Source organism: Ambystoma mexicanum, chromosome 5p (genome assembly GCF_040938575.1).
Source record: "Ambystoma mexicanum isolate Mex_15411 chromosome 5p, UKY_AmexF1_1, whole genome shotgun sequence".
Lineage (NCBI taxonomy): Eukaryota > Metazoa > Chordata > Amphibia > Caudata > Ambystomatidae > Ambystoma > Ambystoma mexicanum.
In genome coordinates this window covers 1,031,580,900-1,031,602,486 of record NC_090930.1, presented here as the reverse complement: position 1 = coordinate 1,031,602,486, position 21,587 = coordinate 1,031,580,900, and the positions used below count along the sequence as shown (strand labels likewise).

The window sequence follows — 21,587 nt, the reverse complement described above, 5'->3', positions numbered from 1 at the left end:
ATCGTTTACTACCGCCATCTGACTTGCCCAGTAGTAGGTCTGCAGACGCGGCAACCCAATACCTCCCTCCCATATGGATCCCTGGTGTGTACAAGAGCTATCCTTGGGTGACCACCTCCCCATAGGAGTTTCCTGAGTATTCATTCGATCTTGTGGAATACATTTGCTTGGATGTGAAGTGGAGCATTTTGGAGGATATATAAGAAACAGGGTAGGGCTATCATTTTGAACAGTGTTGATCTCCCCAAGAGGGTCAGTGACAAGGAGATCCAGTGGCGTACATCTTCAGTGAATCGTTCCACAATTGGATGAAGATTTCTGACCATATATTAATTTAAATGTTTTGTGATCTGTATACCTAAATATCCAAAGTGGCTTTGCTCGTCACGGTAAGGGCAGTTCCCTGCGGTGACACCACTTACCCCTTTAATCGGGAATAGTATAGACTTGGACCAATTTACCCTCAGACCACTGAAAAGTCCATATTGTTCTAGGAGTTGTGTTACTATGGCACACAAGATGTCTGGGTCTTTTAGATAAATTAGCAGGTCATCTGCATACAGGGAGACTTTGTCCTCCCAATCGGCTGTCCAATGAAAGCCACTCCATGTCTGTGTGTCTCTCAACAATCTAGCCAGGGGCTCTTTTGCTAGTGCAAAGAGCATTGCGGACAGGAGACAACCCTGTCTCCTCCCCTTGCCTAGTTTGAGGGGCCTCGATGGCCAGCCGTTTACCCTAGTCTCAGCTTCGGGGGAGTTGTAAAGGAGTTGCACCCAGCCCACATATTGTTCACCGAAGCCCATTTGGCGCATTATTTCCCATAGTGCCTCCCAGTGTATTGAATCGAAGGCCTTTTCAAAGTCTATTGCCAGTAGCGCTAGGGGGGGTCTTGGAAGGCTTGCGTTCTCTCTATTGCCAGTTGTAGTCTGCATATATTCATGCGTGTGGATCTGCGCAGCATAAAGCCGCTTTGGTCTGGGTGTACTAGTGTTGTTATAACTTGTTGCAATCGGTTAGCTAGTATCTTCGCCAGGAGTTTGGTTTCGCTATTTATGAGGTATATCGGTCTGTACAAGCTGCATTTATCTGGGGGTTTATCAGCTTTGGATATTACAATTATAGTAGCTTTCCTAAGATCAGCCCGTAGGTGACCCTGTTCCTTCGCGTGTAGGTACATATTCAGTAAGTGTGGGGCTACCTAATTCGCTTCTATCTTCTTCCAAATCTCAATCGGGAAGCCATTTGGAACCGGGGTTTTCCCCGATTGAAGCTGCGACATAGCCGCTACCAGTTCCTCCTCTGTAATGTTTTTTTCCAGTAGGGTTTTTTGCTCGCCGCCTAAGGAGGGGAGGGTGGTCATATCTAGTATAGAGGTGTTAATGGGAGTATTTGGAGGTTGGTACAGCTCAGCATAGTAGGTTGCGAAACCCTCTGAAATTTCCCAGTCAGTTAACAGCGGATCTGCATTAGCAGGTTTGATTATTCTGACCTGGCTATTCCCCTCGTCTCTACGCTCTAGCCACGCCAACATTTTACCCGCTTTATCACCTGTTTCATAGATCCTGGCCCTCATCGCTCTATGTGCTTGTTTGGCATTATCTAAGGCTATGTTTTGCAGGCGTTTTTGGGCTAGTTTTTGTCCGGTCGGTCAGATGCAAGATGGGATTCTTCCGCGTGTCTTACATTCATCTCAGCGTCCTCCATTGCTTTCTGATGCATATTTTATGTGCTGTAGTCCAGGAGAGAATCTCTCCTCGGAGTACCGGTTTATATGCTTCCCACAGTACCACAGGACTCTCCACTGTACCAGTGTTTAGTTAAAAGTATGATTTGGTAGCTGTTTGTATGTGCTCTATGAGGTCTGGGAAGCCTAGGTAGTAATTGAGGTGCCACGACGGAGGAGGCAATGGTCTCCTCGTCGCAATCTCCATTAGTTGGGGGGAGCGGTCCGATATACCTCTCGGGAATAGCATTGTTGTGGTAGCTTTGTGTATTCTGCCGCTAGGTGAAAGAAATGGTCAAGTCTTGATAGGGAAGCATGGACCCCAGATAGATATGAATATTCTCGTGTATTGGGGTGTAGGCCTCGTCACACGTCCCTTAGTCCCAATGCATCGGTAAAGGTAGCAAGTTTGGTATGACTTCTAGGATTCCTCCCTCTTAAGTGTGTGCGGTCCAACTCTACATCCATAACTTCAGTGAAGTCTCCCCCCAGGATCAGTGCATCCGACGTGTCGTTAGCAATTATTGGTGTAAAATCACTTATCAGTGCAGTCATCAGTGCTTGAGGTGAATATACCTCTAACAAAGCTATGGTTTGATTCCATAGTGTTCCTGTAACATATGTAAAGCTGCCCCCCGTGTCCTGTGTCACCTTGGAGAGGGTGAATGGGGGCCTTTTATGTAGTAGTATGGGTACACCTCGTGAGCCCATGGTGAAGCCAGCGTGTATCGCAGTGCAGTAATTTGTGCGCTTGAATAAGGTACATGTCGTGCCCGCCAGGTGGGTTTCTGTGAGGAATATTATGTCCGGTGAGTGTTTGTTCAGGAACTATGTGACTAATCGTCTTTTGATACTACTCCCTAGCCCATTGACATTCCAGGTCAGAATTTTCAGGGTTCTGACCTCGCTTATAAATGGGATCATTGTGTGAGGAATGCAATCGGGTAATTGCCTCGCCATGTTTCCTGGGTGGAGAACAACCTGATAGGTCCGGGATGTGCTTCAACGTTAGAGCTATGCATGTGATGTGTTCCCTGGATCTGTGACTGACAAAATGAGTAAATGCACTTGGAAGTAAGTTCCACACCCCATGATGGTTTCGTGGTGCGCTGCCTTTCGGCAAAAGACGTGTGAACTGGTATCTTGATCCGTACATAACAGAAACAAATCGGTCTCCCTCCCCCTCCCCATACTCCACCCAACTTGAAGCATCTGTCGCCTGAACAACAAGTGACAGCTGTAAAAGGAGAACAAACAGCTGTCAAACAAACTACTCTTCAAAAACATCTATCCCAGTAGTCTCCGGAGTACACCCGAACCTGCTAGTTCCGGAATGTCATTCGCTCCAGGTGCGGGGTGGAGGGTTTGGTCTCTGTCTTCGACGGCCGGTCAAGCGTTACCTATCATTGGTTATCATGGTTGCATGTAGTCCAACCGTTCCATATGCAGATGTCTCCCTTAGTCGAGGAGATATCAGTGTGCACCAACCAATTACTCTTGGCCATCACTCCGCTTCTTCATGTGGCAGCGGGTCCTGGTCTTGTGCTGGCTGTTGTAGTGGCCCTGGTCCCCACTCCAGTAGTGCCTGGTGGTTTCTATTTCTGTTGTTCCGCACTGTTCTCCAGTCCCCTTCGATATGCTGTTCTGCCCACCTCCATGTCTCCTTGGAGTCTGTCAAGTGAACGTTTGTGCCCTTATGGTATATTTTTAGCTGGGCCGGGAATAGTAGGCCATATTTCACCTTCAGGGTTTGCAACTGTTTCTTGAGCTGTTCGAATGATTGCCTGGCTTTCTGCACCTTCCTGGTATAGTCCGGAAAGAAGGCGATTTTGGCTCCATTATAGGTCAGTGTGCATTTGGAGCATCCCCTCTGGAGCAGCGCATCTCGATCCCTGTAATTCAGGAGTTTTGCGATCACAGTGCACGGCGGGGCACCGGGCACTGGTCTTCGTGTTGGCATACGATGGGCCCTTTCTATCGAGAAAAACTTGGAGAATAAGTCTGGTTCAAACATGTCAGCGAGCCATTGTTCTAGGAATAGTTCCATGCTTGGTCCTTCCGCTTTTTCTGGCAGACCTGGAATTCGAATGTTGGTACGTCTCGATCTTCCCTTCCCCTTGTCGACCCTTTAATTGATTTCAGCCGTGACTTGACGCCGGCCAGCTGTTGCCGTAGCTCCCGTAGCCCATCTTCTGCCCCAGATATGCGCTGCTCAGCCTCGCCAGTGCGGGATGTTAATTTATACAGATCGTGACAGAGGAGTGAAACATCCATGCTGATGCCATCCATCTTTTGCTCCAAGGAGGCGCGCAAGTCTGCAATGGCGGCCATAACGTCCTTTAAAGATCATGTGCTCTCTGACTCAGCCATGGTGTTTGATTGGGCTTGTTCGTCTTAGGTTTGTGTGACTGGTGTCGTATACTGATCAATCTTCCTCTGTGTAGGCTGTTTCCTAGTTTTCTTTGCCCATGGTTGGCACGACCGTCGTCTGGTCGGAATGCGGGGAATTTCTGGACGAGGTGGTATGGGGCTACACACTGTAGTTGGAGTATTGGTCCAAGCCAGTAGCTAGTCGATTCCGCCTCCTGGTCAATGATATCCTCGTTCTTCGCTGAGTGCAAGTGTACAGCTTTTCTGCGGTCGTTCGCCTCCGGGATTGGTTTGTCTCCCAGTTATTGGGGGTGTGGGAGGTCAGGTTGCCCCTTTGCTGTGGTTTGTTCCCTCCCTTTGGTATCACACAGAACGTCAGCAGTTCCAAACCGATACTGTAGAGCGTTGGAGTATGGGTGGTGTTGTAGTTCCCACGTCCCCCCAATGGGCAGCCCCCTCCGTCTGACAGTTAATGGTCACTCCGTACCCCACATATGGGCACGCAATGCTCGATGATTCAGCTTGTTTGGAGCACCCAGCAAGTTTTAACTCCTTATGAACCCCGCAGGGGCTCACTATTTGCTTAACATGAATCTCCACTCCAGGCAGCCACTCTAATATTGGCAGTTGTGGATGGTGGCCGATGTGTTTATTGCTTTACTTCCAGATTTTCTATGGATTCCACTGGAAGCGACAAATCAGGCAATCTATCTCGATTGCCGGTCCCTGGAAGTGGTATCCTTTCTTGCCTCTCTATGTGCTCTATCCTCTCAGTCAGGGGGTTCCCTCTTTTTAAGCAGCGCTCTAGTGTCCACTGGGTGGGGGCCACAACTGCGTCAATTCTGCCCCTTATTGTATCTGTATATTAGGCCTGCAGTTGGTAGTTGGGTTGTCCGGGATTGGCGGGGTCTGCCTATCTTCAAGGATCTGCGCCTGGCTCTCAGAGTTCTGGATATATGGGAAACACTTAGCTGCTTATGCTGCACCAGTTCGTAATGGGTGATTTGCTGGTTGTCCAGGCACATGTCACAGATATAGTGCCCTACTGGATGTATGGAGTGTAACCAGTGTATATTATACTTTCATTATATCATCTCAGTTGTAGGGCTTTGTGCCTGATCGGCACCCACTCCGTCGTGAACTTTGCATTATGTGTTGTTAGTATATGGGGGCTGGAGGCTCTCTGCGAGGGTGTGCGCCTGCAGGGGGAGGAAAGTTCCCGTGAGAGATCCTGGGGTTGCAGCTGCGCGGGGGCACCTTGTCCGTTGACAGTTCGCTGATTAGGTCTGCCTCACTTCCTGAAACGGAAGTTCGTGTAGTCATCGGAACACACTTGCTGGTTCCGCCAAAGTTTTGGAGCAGTTTACGCAGGCGCTATGTGTCTTGTGTGTCACTCACTGGGACTTTGTTTTCCCATATCACTGTCCTCTCCCAATGTCATTCCTTGGGTGATGCGCCAGACCTCTGTGCATTGTCCGTTGTGATCCTGTTCTTTTGGCACGGGTATGCACAGGGCAAGGCAGGCTGGGGTCCTCTGCCTCTACACCGTTCACTGAGGTGTTCCCCCCGCCCCCTGAGGGGCCAAAAATCCATGCGCTCCGGAGGTAGGCACGATCCGCCGTTCTACGGCCAGCTCCTCACATCTTGTCTGCGGCGAGCCAGCGGGTAGCTCTGCTTCAGACAGGGATCAGTCAGCTTGCGGGCCTCAGAGCTTCAGCTGTCTCCTGTCCTCCTCACGTCGATGACCGACGTTCAGTGGTGCTCCACTGGGGGTGTTTTCTCCTCGTACTCTCCCTCCCGTATTTCTCAGAGCTTATACAGCGGGGTGTCCGGAGCAGAGACGGCGGCGGCACAGCTGCGAGAACTTGCATTAAGACACCCGTTTTCCGATCCGCAGGACAGTCCGGGCTCGGCGCCTCACGTCCAAGAGCAGAGGGTGTCAGGCTGATTATGGTTGCCTTTCTTTTCTCAGGCTGCGGGATTCGCCTCTGGGTCTCCCCGACTTCCACATAGTCAGGCACTCTCCTGTCCTCCACCCATGGACCGCAGGTCACGCAGATTGTGCGGGTGATGCCAGCACACGGGGCTCAGCTCCAGCTTCACAGGCGACAAGGGATTTGCCGCTCCACAGTCCACAGTGTCACGCTCCGGTGTTAGTGCTTAGTAGATACCCACAGGATGCGTTTCAATCGCCTTTGTATAATACGTCTCTGCGTTTAGTTTACAGAGTTGCTGCGTGGAACGCGGCCCATCTTGAGTGCTTCCCTCTGCTTTTCCGCGGAGTTCGTTTCACTGCTTCGGTTTTGCTCTGCTCAGTTACGTTATGGGCTCGCAGTGCATCCGTTTGTGCTTGGTGAGTTCAGCTACCAGTAGACGCACAGATAGCTGGATATTTTACAGGATTTATGCGGCCTCAGAGCCTGTGTGAGTCATGTCCTCATTGCTCTGCTGCTGGCCATGCCCCCCTCCATCCCGATTCTTGGAAAAAAGGGACTTATATGATTGGTAGTGGATTCAAAGGGGAAGGCAATGGGATGTGACTGCTGGTTTTTTGACATATTTCACACGTCTGGATAAAGGTCGATCAGCGTGGATACCTGGCCAGTAAAACTTCCCACTGATATGTGCCCGGGTTTTGGACTGTCGTAAGTGTCCCCCGGTTAGGTGGGATTGCTCCATTTCTAGTACAACCTTTCGGTGGGTTTTAGGGATTAGTAGTTGTTTTTTCTATGACTTCTTTAGATGTTTCTTTTCTATATAGCAACCCTTGCTTTAAGAGAAAAAAGGACTTCCCTTCTCTATACCTTCCCCTTCTGGGATAGCTTGTAAAAAAGCTTCAGCGAGGTCTGGGTCATTTCGCTTGGTGAAGACAAGGTCGGGATAGATGGAAGACTCTTCTCCTTTTCTTTCTTTCAGGGTAGAAGGTTCATCAACTTCCCCAAAGCCTAATGTACCTCTTTCTGTTTTGTCTGGTTCACATTTTTTTAAATGAGGAAATAGAGCCTTTTCAGAATTCCTTGAGCATTTTGATCCCACCTATGTACTTCAAATGGGATTTCCCCATGATTTTGCAAGTGAACCTTTACGTCTCCCCAGACGTCGGGATCAATGACGCCTGCTGGAACGTCTATACTGAACTTCCAAGCTAGGCCAGATTTGGGGGCCAACCTTATGTAACACCCCGGAGGGGGTAATAAAACCAAATCTGTAGGGATCATTTATTTTTTCCCCAGGGGTATAATAGCTTTCTACTACTACAGATATCGAAGCCTATTGATTCTTTCATGGCAACAGTGGGGTTGGAAGCTCTATGACTAAGCTTCTGAAACTGTAGGGTTCCCCAATTTGTTTCAATTGAGTCACATCACACTAGTGATACCATATGTAAGGAAGGCATGGTATCAAAGTGAGACATACACAAGTGATCACAGTTAAAGAACTTTTATCAGGGGTGTGAAAAACACCTATCAAACCCTAAATCTACCATGGGAGCAAGCTACGACCATCAAATAATAATAATAATAATACAGTCCTAGTAGAGTCTAGTCAAATAAAAAGTGCCTATACTAAAAAAACCTATTGCCAATCCTTACTGCTATGCTACAAAATAGTGTGGGATAATGTTCCCAAAAAGAAAGAAGAGTTCACAAAATGATAAGTCAGGTTGTGTAGGCCGGGGCCTCCCTGGCCCACGTTTTTATCCTGGGACAAGGCGGGTCGCTTGAGCACAGCACACTCCTGGGCTTCTCCGGCACGAGGTCACATTTCCTTTCACCAACATCAGGGCATTCTGTGCCCAAGTCTCTTTAGTGCAAGATCTCTTGACTTTAGAAAACCTGATGTCTCATAAACAATAAAGAAAAGTTCCTTTCTCAATATTCACGTTGGGCGATTTACTCTTCACCCGGATCCCCCTCCTCCGGGCTCAGACCCCATTCCGTTTACAACAATTTTTTTGAGTGTGCTTTACTCTAGTTCGTAGGCATCCCTCAGTCGGGTTCACATTTGCCACAACAATTTTCTCGGGTGTTGTTCACCCAGGATCCCCCTCTTCCGGGCTCAGACCACTTTCTACAATTAGTCCCCCTCAGCCAGGCTCAGACTAATTTTACTTTACCGACAATCAAACACTTTTGAGTGTGAATGAGATTCAACGTAACTCGCTGCATGACCACTTTGATTTCATAGTTGACAAAATTCCTCCCCGCTTAGGAGGGGGCCACCAAACCGAGACCTTTGAATGAGCACCCACGTGGTGCCGGACCACTCTGTATCTGGTACCTATTTCAGTTTCACAAAATGTTAATTGTATGCCAGTTCTCTTTCTTCATAAAATGTTGCTGCTTGCAACCTTGAGTATAACACAGTCTGGTCTGCTTTCAGTTTCTCCGACTCACCAGCTGTGCTGAACTTGTTGGCGTGTCTCTGCTGTTGGAGTCAAGGATGGTACCACAGTGGCAATCGCTTCTCCCTGCCCTGGCTATCAGTGCGTGAGGACCTCTTGTACCATTGACACACTCAACACCATTCATCAGCTGCAATTCCTGGTCTTGTGTTTCTTTTCCTTGAGGCTTCTTGAAAGTCGCAGTTCTGGGTTGAAAAGGGCAAGGGTAATTCCCTCCTTGTCGTCCTCTCAGATCTCACCGCCCTTCTCCTCGGTTTAAACTGCCATCTCAGAATAGCTGCTTCCTCATGCGTTTGGCGTTGCTCAGAGTGTGCTTTCGTGCTACGCCTTTTATGCGTGTGGGGAAATGTGATGGAAGTCAGGTGTGTGTAATTATCAGTAATTGCCTGACTCTGCCTGGCCCTTGTGTTTGGACATGTTAGGTATACGGCTCTGGTGTTAGTCTGTTGTTGCTCACGATGAACTGCCCGTGAGAAAGTGTTTGTGTTGCAAAAGTGGAGGGGGTTTGAGTTTCCAGGTATCTTACCTGGTAGGTTGGGGAAAGGGTGTTATAAGGAAGTGGATACTGCGTCTCGCCCTTCGGTGTCCCACTTCTACTTCCTGAAGACCCCCAATCCAGGTGATCCTCCCGGACTGGTCCACCCCAGGAACTGGTTCCAATAGCGATGGCTGTGTCCAGGCCACCTGGGTGACAGATCCCCAGGGACTAGCCGGTGAGACACCTTCAGGTTTCTCACAATGTGAACTGAAAGCAGGCTGGGAGCCACTGATCTCCAGAGCCAGAGATGTCTCAAGATGATGCAACTTCTTGTGCTCAATTCCATCTTGATATTTCCCGTGGATTGCCCACTTCACTTCTAAGGTTTTGAGAGGAAGGCTTGCTTACCCACCGGCAGGTGTGATGTAGCAGTACTGGAGTCATTAATAGGTCTGCAATTTTCCAGCTTGAATTCTACTAGTGATTGTGACACCAGTGACAGTCGGGGTCACAACTCTTTCACGGGGGACAGGGACCCCTCCCAACTAGGGGCAGGAGGCTAACCAGGATGGAAGGCAAAGCCAGCCCTGTCCCAGATGTGTGGAGTGGGAGTTGGTGTGGGGGAAGTCCCTGAAACTCCCTCAAGTGCCTTGAATGTAAATGTGGGTACCACTTTTTGATATATGATGTATCCTAGTGCGTTTTCTGGCCAGAGTACACCTTTGTTTCCGGACAACAACTCCCAGAGTGTACCTAGGCATAACCAAATAAACCCATACAGAGACCAGCTGGATGAATCAAGGACTAAAACATCTCGGACTGCGATTTATCTTGCCTAAGTTGAATGAGACACTCAACATTTCCATTAGAGTACCCAGACAGACCCCAGGGGAATGGTGGGGTAACAACAGCGAGTGTGAAGGGACTGCAGGGGAACAGGAAACTCACTAGCACATGAAGGAACTCACATGGACTATGATGGGTTGTCACGGTTTTTCAACTGTGTAACCTGGTGAATACTGGAGAGGGGAATGGACATCTGAACTAGGAAGAAAGCTCTATAAAGGAATAAAGTGCAGGAAGAGTGGAGTCGGACCAAGAGACCAGGTGAGGATGGATGGCATAGTGGAGGGCTGAAGGGTTGGTTGCAGGGTTGGAATACAGTACAGGTGAGATATTGATTGTGAGAAGATTTATAACAGTTTTATGTAGTGTAGTATGAGAAGAGGGTGTGTAGGAGGTAAGTGAGTGACAGAGAAAGATAGAGATAGAGGGAGGGAGAGGTGTAGGTGGAACGAGAGGGAGAGTGGAAATGAGAGAGTGAGAGGTAGAGAGGGCATGGCGGTAGTGATAGTAGCAGTGCGGGTGAAGTGCATCAGAAAGGTGGATGACTTATTTGGAAGAGGCAGACGGAGAGTGTGGGGTAAGCTTAGGGCCTAGAGGTGTTGGTAGGAGATTGTGTGTAGGAGATGTGAGGCCAGTGGAGTGGAGTTGAGGAAATTAAAGTGGAGAAAGTGTGTGAACATCAGTGGGACAGAAGAGAGTGGGAAGACTAACAGGTAGTGGCACAGGATGGCACAGGGCGGGAGAGAGTGAGAGTAGAGTAGCGCAAGCAAGAGAAGAATAGAGCGAGCGAGTAGTAAGTTTAGGGAGAGGCTGGACCAGAGTGTCTGATATTGGCGAACCCAAAACACCAGTTCTTCTTGAGATACCTGGGGAAGTAGTAGGTTAGAGCACCCCTAGAAAATGCCCAAAGAGAGCCATATGGTAGGCTCTTGCCTTTGGGCCCTCACTGACAGCTAGTGGTAGATAGTAGGTGGTACTGATCACTAACTGGGAAACCTGGAAGATAGGGATGCCTGGGTTAGGGTGGTGGGAAGATCACTGGAGACAAAATAGTGAAACCCATTAGTCTACCGTGTCTCCATCCTAACCAGAGAAACAAAAGGAGCTGTGAGTTATAACATCTTGAACATAAAAAGCCTTGAACCATCTTTCCAAGTCCTGATGTTCATAATGCCATCTGTGTTGCAGTCTTGGAGTGCACGTCTCCCTCACTGCCCTCCTCACTCAAGTTGTGTTCTCTAGCCTAACTCCTCTGCCCCTCATTTCACCTCCTTGCCTTCAGCTTCTCCTTTCTCCACTTCCTTCTCCTCAGATTGTGCTCCCTTCTTTCACTTGTAGCAACCTCTTCTGTTCCTCCACCACTCCTTTCATCTCCTCTGCCCCTCAATCCTCTACTTTCTCCTACTGGCACTAGTAGGCAGAACTCCCCTTTTGTGGTTCTGTCCCCTTTAATGGGAGCTTTACCTTGTTGTTGTAGTCCGAGGGACCTCTACTGAAGTTCCCCTGCACTGCAACTTTTTTGATGTGCTGTTCTATTGTAGGTTTATGGCTCCTTGAACAAAAATGCTTTTTCAGCACCCCATTTTGGTCTTGGGGTGATTTTATCGCCCTACACTTATGTTGTGGAGTAGGCTGGTGGCACCTGTAATTTAATTTTTACTTCACCAGGGGCGCAGCTGGCTTTACCACATTAGTAATGTATCAGTATGGTAGCCATTGGGGTACTAATGCATTTTTCAACTCTTTGAATAAATAACAATAAAATATGACACCTCAGTAGTGTCCACTGCATGCCGTGACCACATAACTTTGGAGCGGATGGAAACCTGGTATCAAGTTTATTGAGGAGTTCACCAGGATGGATCCCCAGTTCCCAATCAATTTCGGGTACACCAGGGTGTTAGGGGCGCCTGAACGCCTATGTGCTTGAAAGGTGGTCTATGTCGCACTCTCCTCCTCATCGGTGTGTCCGGTCTGGTGCATAGAGAATGCATGTGCAAGTGCTTCACCCCATTGAATGAGAAGGAGCCAACTAGTGGCTAAAGGACACACGGCGTCCCGGAATGCTGTGCCCGTCAATAAAATGGGGTCAAAATAGCGCGAGTGGCTGTTTCGGCTGATTTATAAAAAAACAAATTTAAAAAGGTGATGTGTTCAAATGCTGCTGTTACCTACTACACATCTCTTCTGTATGCTGTTAGGAATGATAGCAGAAATGCTGGTCAGTTAAGGACTTTATTTACGTTGTCTTTCCCATGGCCGTGCTTCCGTTGGTTGGTTGAAACAATCCAATGCGAATGTAGTTGGGCACTTCTTTCCTGAGACGGATGATGATGCCGCTGTGTTGCTTTTTTGTAGGTATCTTTCAGATCTCCACGGTGTTGGAGACCCCGCCTGGCAGTGCATCGGTGCCCAGCACAAGTGGATTCTGCAGCTCATGCACACCTGCAAGGAGGGCTTTATTAAGGAGAAAAAAGGTAGGAGACCTTTACACCTTAACGTTCCTTCCGGCGACTACTTTATCGTACTTGGTTTGCTTTCAAAATATAGAATAAAACAAAACATACAAACGCCAAACATGAGCACAATAAAAACCTATCTGAATAAAGAATTATTGCTGTCTCCTCGCCAGCTGTACAATTCATAATCAAGACACTTACGTTTTTTGACATGGAAACAAGACACCTTAGAAATACCCGTCATAGATGTTATGCTATACTGACATGAATTGTTTGGAAATGAATAATCCATAAATCAGTGTATTTGCACATGACTGTATCGATCCTCCTGGCTCAAATGGCTCAGTCAGCTGGGCATTTGCTTTCTAGGATTAACGCCCAATCTCTGTGTTGGAAATATGGGGTGGGTGGTGGGTGGTGGACATTGGGTGTGGGAGGGAGGAATGGTTTGGGGTGTGCATAGCACCCCATAGTATTGTACCTGTAAGTTGCTGGTTTTTAATACCAGCATGTCCAATCCGCCGTTCAATCATCCTATATGGATCAGTTCAGTAGCATGAAATTAGGTAATAGTGCCACCTGGTAGTTGGAGCACTACAAAAGACAAACACGTTGCTAACAAGTCCTATATAATAAAATCATGGTATTGTTATTTATCCTTGGAAAAAAAATAAATTAAAAAAACATCTGTTTTGTAGATATTAAATCAAATCCCTGCTTTTGATCTTTACCTTGTTACTAAGATCAATAGCAGGGATTTCTTTGAATATCTGCAAAATAGATATTTTTACCAGGGGCCATGTAAGTGCTTATCCAACAAGTTACACTGTGCGACGCTACTTGAATATCAAGTTCAATCTAGTTGGTTCCTTGGAAATAATCAGTGCAAGGATAGGTATTCCACGCAACAAGAGATATTGTAGATTCACAGGCACAGGGCCTTCAGCACGCTGTCTGTCCCCTCTACGGTCGAAACACTGGCTTATGAACTGGCGTTTTCCCCAGTTGTCACGGGTACTTATTCAACCATATAATGAGGGGTATCTGGGACCAGGAGGGCATTGGTAAGAGACAGGAATATGAACCAGAAAGCTGCTTGTATCCATTCGGTCGTGCAAAATGTACTTCCTGATTAGGTGATCCCCAGTTCGCTGACTGAGAGGGCAGATTGTGCGGTGACGAAGGACCCACTGTGTCCGAAATGCATTGGCCTTTTGCATCTGCCCACGTTTGTCCACATAAAATGATCACCTTCCTGTCGCATATAGACATGATGACGAGTACAGAGGTTTTCAATTGCGCAAATTACAACGTGTATGCAATGTTTACAACCAGCACCCAACCACGTGTGGGTAGGGTGTGCAGCCCTCATCGTGGGCCACTGTGACCTAGATCTTTTGTGCAGTGTTCAGATTTAGCGTCCGGTGTGGAGGCGCCTTTGGAGGTTTTGAATCCAACCAAGTGTTTTTGCATACTACTTAAAGAACCTTGATTTACAAGGAGGTAACTAAGCAGTGCCCACTCACCCATCCACATGCTCCACCAATACATCATTCAGCAGGCAACTTGAAAAGCGAAGGATTAAAGCAAGGTATATGTCTGCACACCTTATATTTGAGAAGTGGGGCTGTCTGAAGAAGGACTCCCGAAACGGTGTCTCCACTGCTTCAAAGCATACGTGGCTGATACACAATCCTTTTTTTAATTCTTTTTTTTTTAAACTAGCAGGAAGGCACTTTTTTGTACCAAAGGAAACAGCCTTGATGGGGAATGTATTTAAAGACACAGGTTTGCAGAAAGCCATTCCAGCCAGTTTCTAAATAAACAGTTAGTTCCTTTTAAGGACAGTAAGTAAAAATATTTAACTTAAAGTATCCATGTATGTTACTGACGGCCCTACAGCACTCCCATGACCCCCTGCCCGACTGACAGTCACTTGAAATCCGACATAGGAAATAGATTGCAATCTACTAAAGTAGATTTGCTCGAGCCCGATTCAGCCAAGCCTAGTCACCTCTTTTTGTCACTGAGACACATCGGCCCCCATCCAAGCTGCATTATTACTCTGAGAGGAAAGGTGCAAATACAGGTTTTCCTTCAGTAGCTTTTAGTTTTGGACGTGTATGTACCATCACTTTGGCTGATATGCCATTTTGCACAAATCCTTTCCCAATGCTCAGTCCAAAAGAAATAATTCCATTATCAGTCCATCACAATGCAAATTAAATCTTAACTCCACGTACACGACTATTTTGCAGCACTCGCTTTAAATATTAGGTAGCTTTTGTGCCTTTGTGTGTATGCATGTGTGCATGTTAATGTGCGTGCGCTCTGCCTTCTCCATCCTTAATCCCTTTCTTTCTGTGGAATGCATCAGTTATTATCATTATTGTGTGTGTTGTTCTTGCTCACAGGATTTCTGAAGTATGTATCCATTAATGGTATTTTCGTGTACTTGCACTGTCTTGCGTGCAGGATTTTCACTGGCCTGCCAGTGTATACCCTTTTCCGGTGTCTGACAGTCCTTAAAATGTGGTCTTAACAGGATTCACAAGATCCCTATTTTAGACATGGTAGCTTTCCCCATCCCAGCCTTCAGGCCCAGGGTCTTTATCCCTTCTGCACCAGGGACATGTCTTGGTTGAAGTGAGGGAGATGGACTCGTGCAGATGCAGCTAATGACCTCTGGCCCTTTCGTAGAACCAACTACATGTATCTTTGATAGATAATGTCACTCTACCTAGCTCATAGCATCAATTGGATCGAACCACTTCAGATACCCTGCTTCCAGATTGAAATGCAGGCCAGGGTTTCTGCTAAATTTCACCTTGCTTTTTACCAAACCTGTATCATGGGTGGCACTTTTCAGGGATCAGCTTTTTATGTGTATGTCTATCTTTATCTTCTAGTGTGTTGCAGTCCCAAATTATTTTCAATGGTTCTGAGTCAAAGCATTGCTTAGGAATGTCAGCATACCAGTAATATCCCCAGAGCAAAGTGTCCCAGATCAAACATGTTAAACCGCACCCAAAAAACACTTGAACACATATTCTAAAACGAGGTTAATATACAATTCGAACTCCACTGCTAGCAAGCCAAGGGGTAAGTGCTGGATTTTGGATTTCATTCGTGACTATTGCATGGGGATGTTTTTGCCATTGGCTGCTACTTTTGCAATGGTGATATTATTGTTGGGGCTATTCTTGCTGGAAACCTTTCCATGAGTATTTCAATTAGAAACAAGTCCAAGGACATTAGCAAATGATAACCATCTTTCCCTTCAGGTTGCAGCAGTCTTTCTGTGTAATCCTGAGGAGCAGCTTTTCAAATGTCCTTTTCTGACAGAGCAAAAGAGCTAAAATAATTTAAAGCAAGTACCTGTTTTAGGGAGGAATTCCTTTTCTGGGGATTCTGCTGGCCCATTTAATGGGACCCCTAAACTTTTTTGCTTTTTCATGGTGGTTTTCACAGTTTTCGGACCTTTCTTTTACAGTAGGTGTGACTTCTACTGAAGTCCCCCTTTCACTGCAAAGCTTTTCGATGTGCTGTCCTAAAATAGCCCATATAGTAGAATGGCCACACTTTCTTGACCTTAGGGTAGGTAATTACGTTTTGGCTTCACTAGGGGTGCAGCCGGTTTGACCGCATAAGTAGCCCAATGAAACTATATGGTAGCCACTGGGTTACTAATCAATTCTTTTGAATCATAGTCCTGGCCATTTTGTTTCTGGCCCTCCCTTGGTTGCAGTTACTATGAGGCATGCCTAAAATGGCTGCTGTGCACTCATGGGCTTACTCCGAGCTCAGGGCTTCATCTGTAGTGGTTTGGTCTATTGTAGAGTAGTGCACTGCCTCAGCCAGCCCCATTGCACAAACTGCACATGGACCTGAGTGGTTGGCAGATTTGAGGGCCAGCCCGAGTGGTTAGGACCAAACACTACTTGGAGGGTCTGCCTGATGTGCATTGGAGGGCTGGCTCAGGCCAGCCATTGCATAAATGTGCATATGTAGGGGAGATCGTCTGCATTCCTCAGCTAGATCTGTATATTCATACCTGAATTGCTGGGGTCTTAGCCTGGAAGGTTGGCTTTGTCATTTTAGGACCAGATTTGGTCACACTGGCTGAGCCCTAGGTCCATTGTTTTGTGCTCCTGTTTCTTCTTCGGGTTGCGAGATATCCTTCCAGGTCTACTCTTCCTCCTCCACCCGGTCTTCCCTGAGAACTGGACTAGATGTCCACCTCATTGGACCAGCGCCTCTATGCAGGGTCCATAAGAGTGGCGTGCCACCACTACTCCACCACTGTTCATTTCTGCGCCATCTTGACCTCTTTCCTCTGTCGTGTGATAGTTTTCTGCTGGTTGGCTGTCTCATTTGTTCTTCATGCTGCCGGAATCTGCTTAATTGGGATGCTCCGTCTTCCGTGCGTCTTCATCACTGTTACTTCTGTTCCTGCCTGATTGGTCAACGCCCTGGGAAGGCGGATTCTCTTTCGTTTGTGTCATCTAGGTGGTCGCTGGTCTGGGGTGAAAGTCCCTGAGTACCAGCCCCTGTATCTTGCCCTGTAGAAGTTGTATACTCACTGTGTGGTTTTTGCTATTTCTGATCCAAGTCCTCAGAATCTGGTGCTGAAAGTACTTGCCATGTACTTGCAATCCATTGGCGCTATTTCTGCTCTGCGTCCTTCCCTCTCTCGCTGTCTGGGTCTCAAACATGGCTCTGGAACTGTTCAATGGGGGTCTCCCCAGGCATACTCGGGGGTTGGCTGCTCCTTTTTTGACACCTGTGGGGAAAAGCAGATCTTGCCTACCTTTTCCCAATTAACACAGCTCTGCTGATTTGATTTGTCCCATTTAATCATATGGGGAACTTTCTAGAACTTCAAACTCCTTCTAAAGTTACTTTTAAAGTCACCTGAATTATTCCTGGGGAATCCTCTAGTCCCTGGACTTTGTACAAAATTCATCGCTCGGGCTGTAACTATCGCCCCAGGGCATTATCTGACGCGGTAATGGCCCCCCAGTTCGGGGTTTATTGCGTAAGTATACGCTTCATCTGTTTTTCAAAAAACAGTTTTTAAATTGTTTAGCGGAATGCAGATTGTGAGTTGTTTTCAGGACGATATCTTGATACGTGGGGAGACAGTAGAGGAACATGACATAATGCAATGTGAGTCGTTGGACTTAATGGAGCTAGGAGTTTAGCCTTAAAGAAAGAAAAGTGCGTATTTAGTAAAAGAATGGTGGAATGCTTGTGGCATGAGATATTGGAAGATGGAGTGAAACAAAAGAAGTAATCGGTTGAAGAAATACAGACGGTGGAACCCCCGAAAACTACATTTATTTTTGGGTATGATGGAATTGTACCAAAGGTTTGTCAAGGACGTTGAAGAAAGGGTGTGTAAGATGCAACATTAGTTAAAGTAAGGAGTGGAGTTTGAATGAAATCAACGGTGTGGGCAAGAATTTGAAAGAATAAAGATTAGTACCCGGAGGGCTGGGGGTTTGGGGGGGCAGTCAGGAGGACAGCCTCCCAGCCAATGAGGAGGCATGGAGCGATGGCTTTACCACACGATACAACCCCCAAGACCCCTTCGAGCAGGAGTTCACCATCTTCCCTCTCCGGCTTGCCGGGTAAGTGTGCTTCCCCTGCATCCCTGCGTCCCATCGATCCACTTCCACCCCACTTACCTTCAGCTTCCTTGTTGGTTGCTTGCCCCAGGAACTGCATTGTTCCCGGGCACAGCTCTGACATCTGAATGGCTGCCATGGAAAGGGAAAAGGTACTATGTGAAGTCCCTTCACCTCGATCCATTGTGGCCAGCATTTTTCTTTTTTGTTGCGAAACGACAAATCCATTGTTTCACAACTTAAGCACAGTTAGTATCCCGGTACAACGTGCTGGGTACTAATAGCAATAAACCCCTTGCTGTGGGACCATTACCGTGTCCGGTAATGCCCCGGCGCTTCGTTAAGTAGCAATGCCCCAGGGGCATTGCATGATGCATTAATGTTCCCCCAGCGAGGGCTTTGTTGCTTAAATATGGACTTGATACTGGTCGAAAGAGAAAAATCACTTTGAAATGCTAGTGACGTGATGTTGGGAGCAGTATTATCCCAGAAGGAGGATACAGGTGAGAAGTTGGTGATTGCACATGTAAAAGGTTTTTACAGGACCAGAAAGAGGATATTTGTGGTCGAAAAAGGAGGCGTTACTGTGCCCTTGGGTTGACAAAAATTGTTGCCCTTCTGTGTGGGGTGCAGACTAACCAAAGGTCATTAAATGCGATTTTAGAATCTAAAGGCTTAGACAAGGTCTTTGATAGAGTGGCAAGCTGGGTAGCAAGAATGCAATTCCATAGCTTCGACATTGAAGTGTTAACGGGGGTGAGAACAATGTTGCAATGCACTTATCACATTTGTCTGGGAAGGTGGACCAAGGGCAGCAAGTGGGCTTATTAGGTGTTCATAACACAACATGGTATGATCGGTATACTGGGAGGCATTTGAGGCCGATAGAAGTATGATGAAAGCAATGGTTTATGTGGAGACGGGCATGCCCATTAAAGGGGCTGTTTTTGAAGGGGATGCTACTGGGAGGTTAGAAATTAACTGAATGTGAAGGATTGACTGTTGGCCCGCTCGGGCGAGTGATTGTACCGTGCGCCATCAAAGATAAGTTAATTGACAAGGCACTTATGGGACACATTAGGATTTCGCGCATAAGAGCCTTGCTAAGGGGCGAATTACTGGTGGCCAAATTTAGAAAGGGTTGGTAGAAACAAGGTTAAGAGAATGCATAGGAAAGTGAAAAATCTGGTAAAGGTGTGTGTGCTCAGGACTGATGATTGTGTCAGAAACCACACGTGAAGTGTGGGAGGAGCTATCAATAAATGGTTTAGGCCCTATGGATGTGAACAAGGAAGATTCACAGTAGTGTTGGTAGATCTATTTTCTCGTTGGATTGAGGTAATGTTTATGCGGGAGACAAGACAAAATCCAGCAGTAGTGGAGAGAGTAAATGCGTTACGCTCATCTCTGCATGCTGCAACAGGTGCAATGCTCTTTCAATTGATGAGAGAGAGAGAGAGAGAAAGGTTATTCCAGCGTGAACGCCCCTCCCCGTGAACGAAACATGCAAAGGGGGTGAGTGTGGGCATTGAGTCTGTTAATAAGTGTTGCAAAAATGTATTTGCAAAACACAAACACAGGATGACTCGCAACATATGAAACATTTTCGTCAAGATGTTGGACAAACAAATATGCATTTCTAAGTGGAGGAAATAGTACCAGAGATGTAGAGAAAGAACATACTTGTAATACCTCAAACTGCAAACCACAGAATCACTCACAAAATTATGATATGAACAGACATATGTGAGGCCTGTAAATAGTTGTATCTGTGTGTCCTTGCATTTTCGTTAGACACATAGCTTTACTCTTCCACTTCAAACAGTCTGATTATTCTTCTCAAAATCCAATATTCCAACTGCTTTTAAAACACTTAATTAAATCATCATTTTGTCGATTAAAATCATGAAATCAAGCTCATTGTGAGGTTAGTACATGTCATTTTCAATGGACAACACATACTTTAAAGGCATGCAGGACATGAAACTAATACAAGATTATCCCAATCCACTTTCGAGATGAAAAACCCTGAGAGGACAGGTCCCAGAATAAGTGTTTTATATTTGCACCATTAGGGTGTCATTTTAAATTCTCTGAGACGAGACCCCGAGTCCTGTCAGGGGGGGAAGGGGCGTTCATTTGTGTCGGTTGCACAAGCTCTGACATAGACTCTGGACCAGAGCCAAAACAGAAATCGGTGCCGCCAGCAAAGAACCAAGACACATAAAGAAATACTGAGAAGCCAGATCTCCATCTTTGCAGGCCGACATGATTAATCTGCCTGATTCACAGATGGAGGACAGAGTATTCATAACTCTGTGGCCCAGGCACATGCCAATGCTCATTACAGAATGTACAGACCTGAGAAGATCACTAACAATACCCATAGATATGGGGGAGGTGGACCTATTTAGCTAGAGTCAATCACAAACCACAAAGCAATAGGGGAAACGGCCTGCACATCAGAGCCCACGTTCTGTCTAACTTTCTCTGAAGGTGTGTATAAAAGGAGACCAAAACCACCTGAAAGGTTGGGCGATAGGACGGCATTCCTGATAGTAGAGACCGATTGAGAAAGTTAGACCAGTAGGAGCAGGAGATGTGTGTCAGCCAAGCCAAAAGGGCCAAAGTGCAAGAATGAGGAAAGGAGATGTATGCATGTGTTGGCCAAGACACAGAGTGAAAAGGAGTGAGAAGGGATAATGGTTTAGCCAGTAGAGCCAACACGTAGGAGATGCCAGAGGGTGAGGAGAGGCTAGCTGGAAAAGCCTACTAACCTAGACTCTGAGACTAGTGAGAGACCCTGCCCCCAGATCCCTGAAGTGCTAATAGAAAAGCAAGCTGGGAGTTATAGCTTGCACCATGAGAAGGCTGCCAGTCGAACTAAAAAACCTTTGCTGAGAATCCAGACCATGGCGGGAGGAGCGAGACCACCGGATCAAATTATCGAGTCTTACCAATGCTTCAAATCCCAATAGAGGGTGTGTGTGTTACCTACAAATACCATATGGAGATGAAGAATACCTTTAATCTTTGGTTACTGAGACACCCCTACAGTAACAGTGGTACCACACAAGTCTTGCCTAGGTAGCTTTTTTGCAACATGCGTCTCATTCTCCAGCACCCAGACATTGACCTGGACTACGCTAAGCATCAAGACCCCAGCCATGACAAAGGCCAGAACCATGAGGAGAACTCCCATCTCTGTAAAAGAAGTGTGACGGGGCACTGTAAACCCTGAGACTGTTAAGAGACTTGCTAAATTCTGCCCTTTTGGGCGAAGGTTGGTCTTTGGACCTCCTGTCCTTTAGGGTGGGCCCCTTTCACACACTTTGAGCAAAACCATTGTTCTAATAGATTCCTCCCTCCCATGAATTCCTCATCTGTATCTCCCAGTGCAGCTGCTTTTCTGAAAAGTTCCTGCCGCACAGGAGGCGCAACGTGGCTCCACATTGGCTGCAACCGACACCTTCACGCACCCCGCGCTTGACATGACGCTGGGGCCAGTATATATAGAGGTGTCATGCCCCCTGAGCTTTGTTCCTTTTTTCATCACACTCTGCTCACTTTCGGAACACTGCTTCTTTTGAAATCTTCTTGATCTTGTTCTGTCATTGTTATGTCAAATCCATTGAAGTCTTCAGGGTTTAAGCCCTGCATTGACTGCGGACATCAA

General features: G+C 46.9%; 1 protein-coding gene across 1 annotated transcript in view; it reads left to right on the top strand.

Moving 5' to 3' along the window:
• EXOC2 (exocyst complex component 2) overlaps positions 1-21,587 on the top strand; it is a 1,591,413-nt gene that overhangs the window by 619,546 nt on the left and 950,280 nt on the right. Inside the window, exon 11 of the mRNA XM_069613520.1 lies at positions 12,181-12,299. Within this exon, the coding sequence (XP_069469621.1) occupies positions 12,181-12,299 (119 nt within the window). The remainder of the gene's footprint in view (positions 1-12,180; positions 12,300-21,587) is intronic.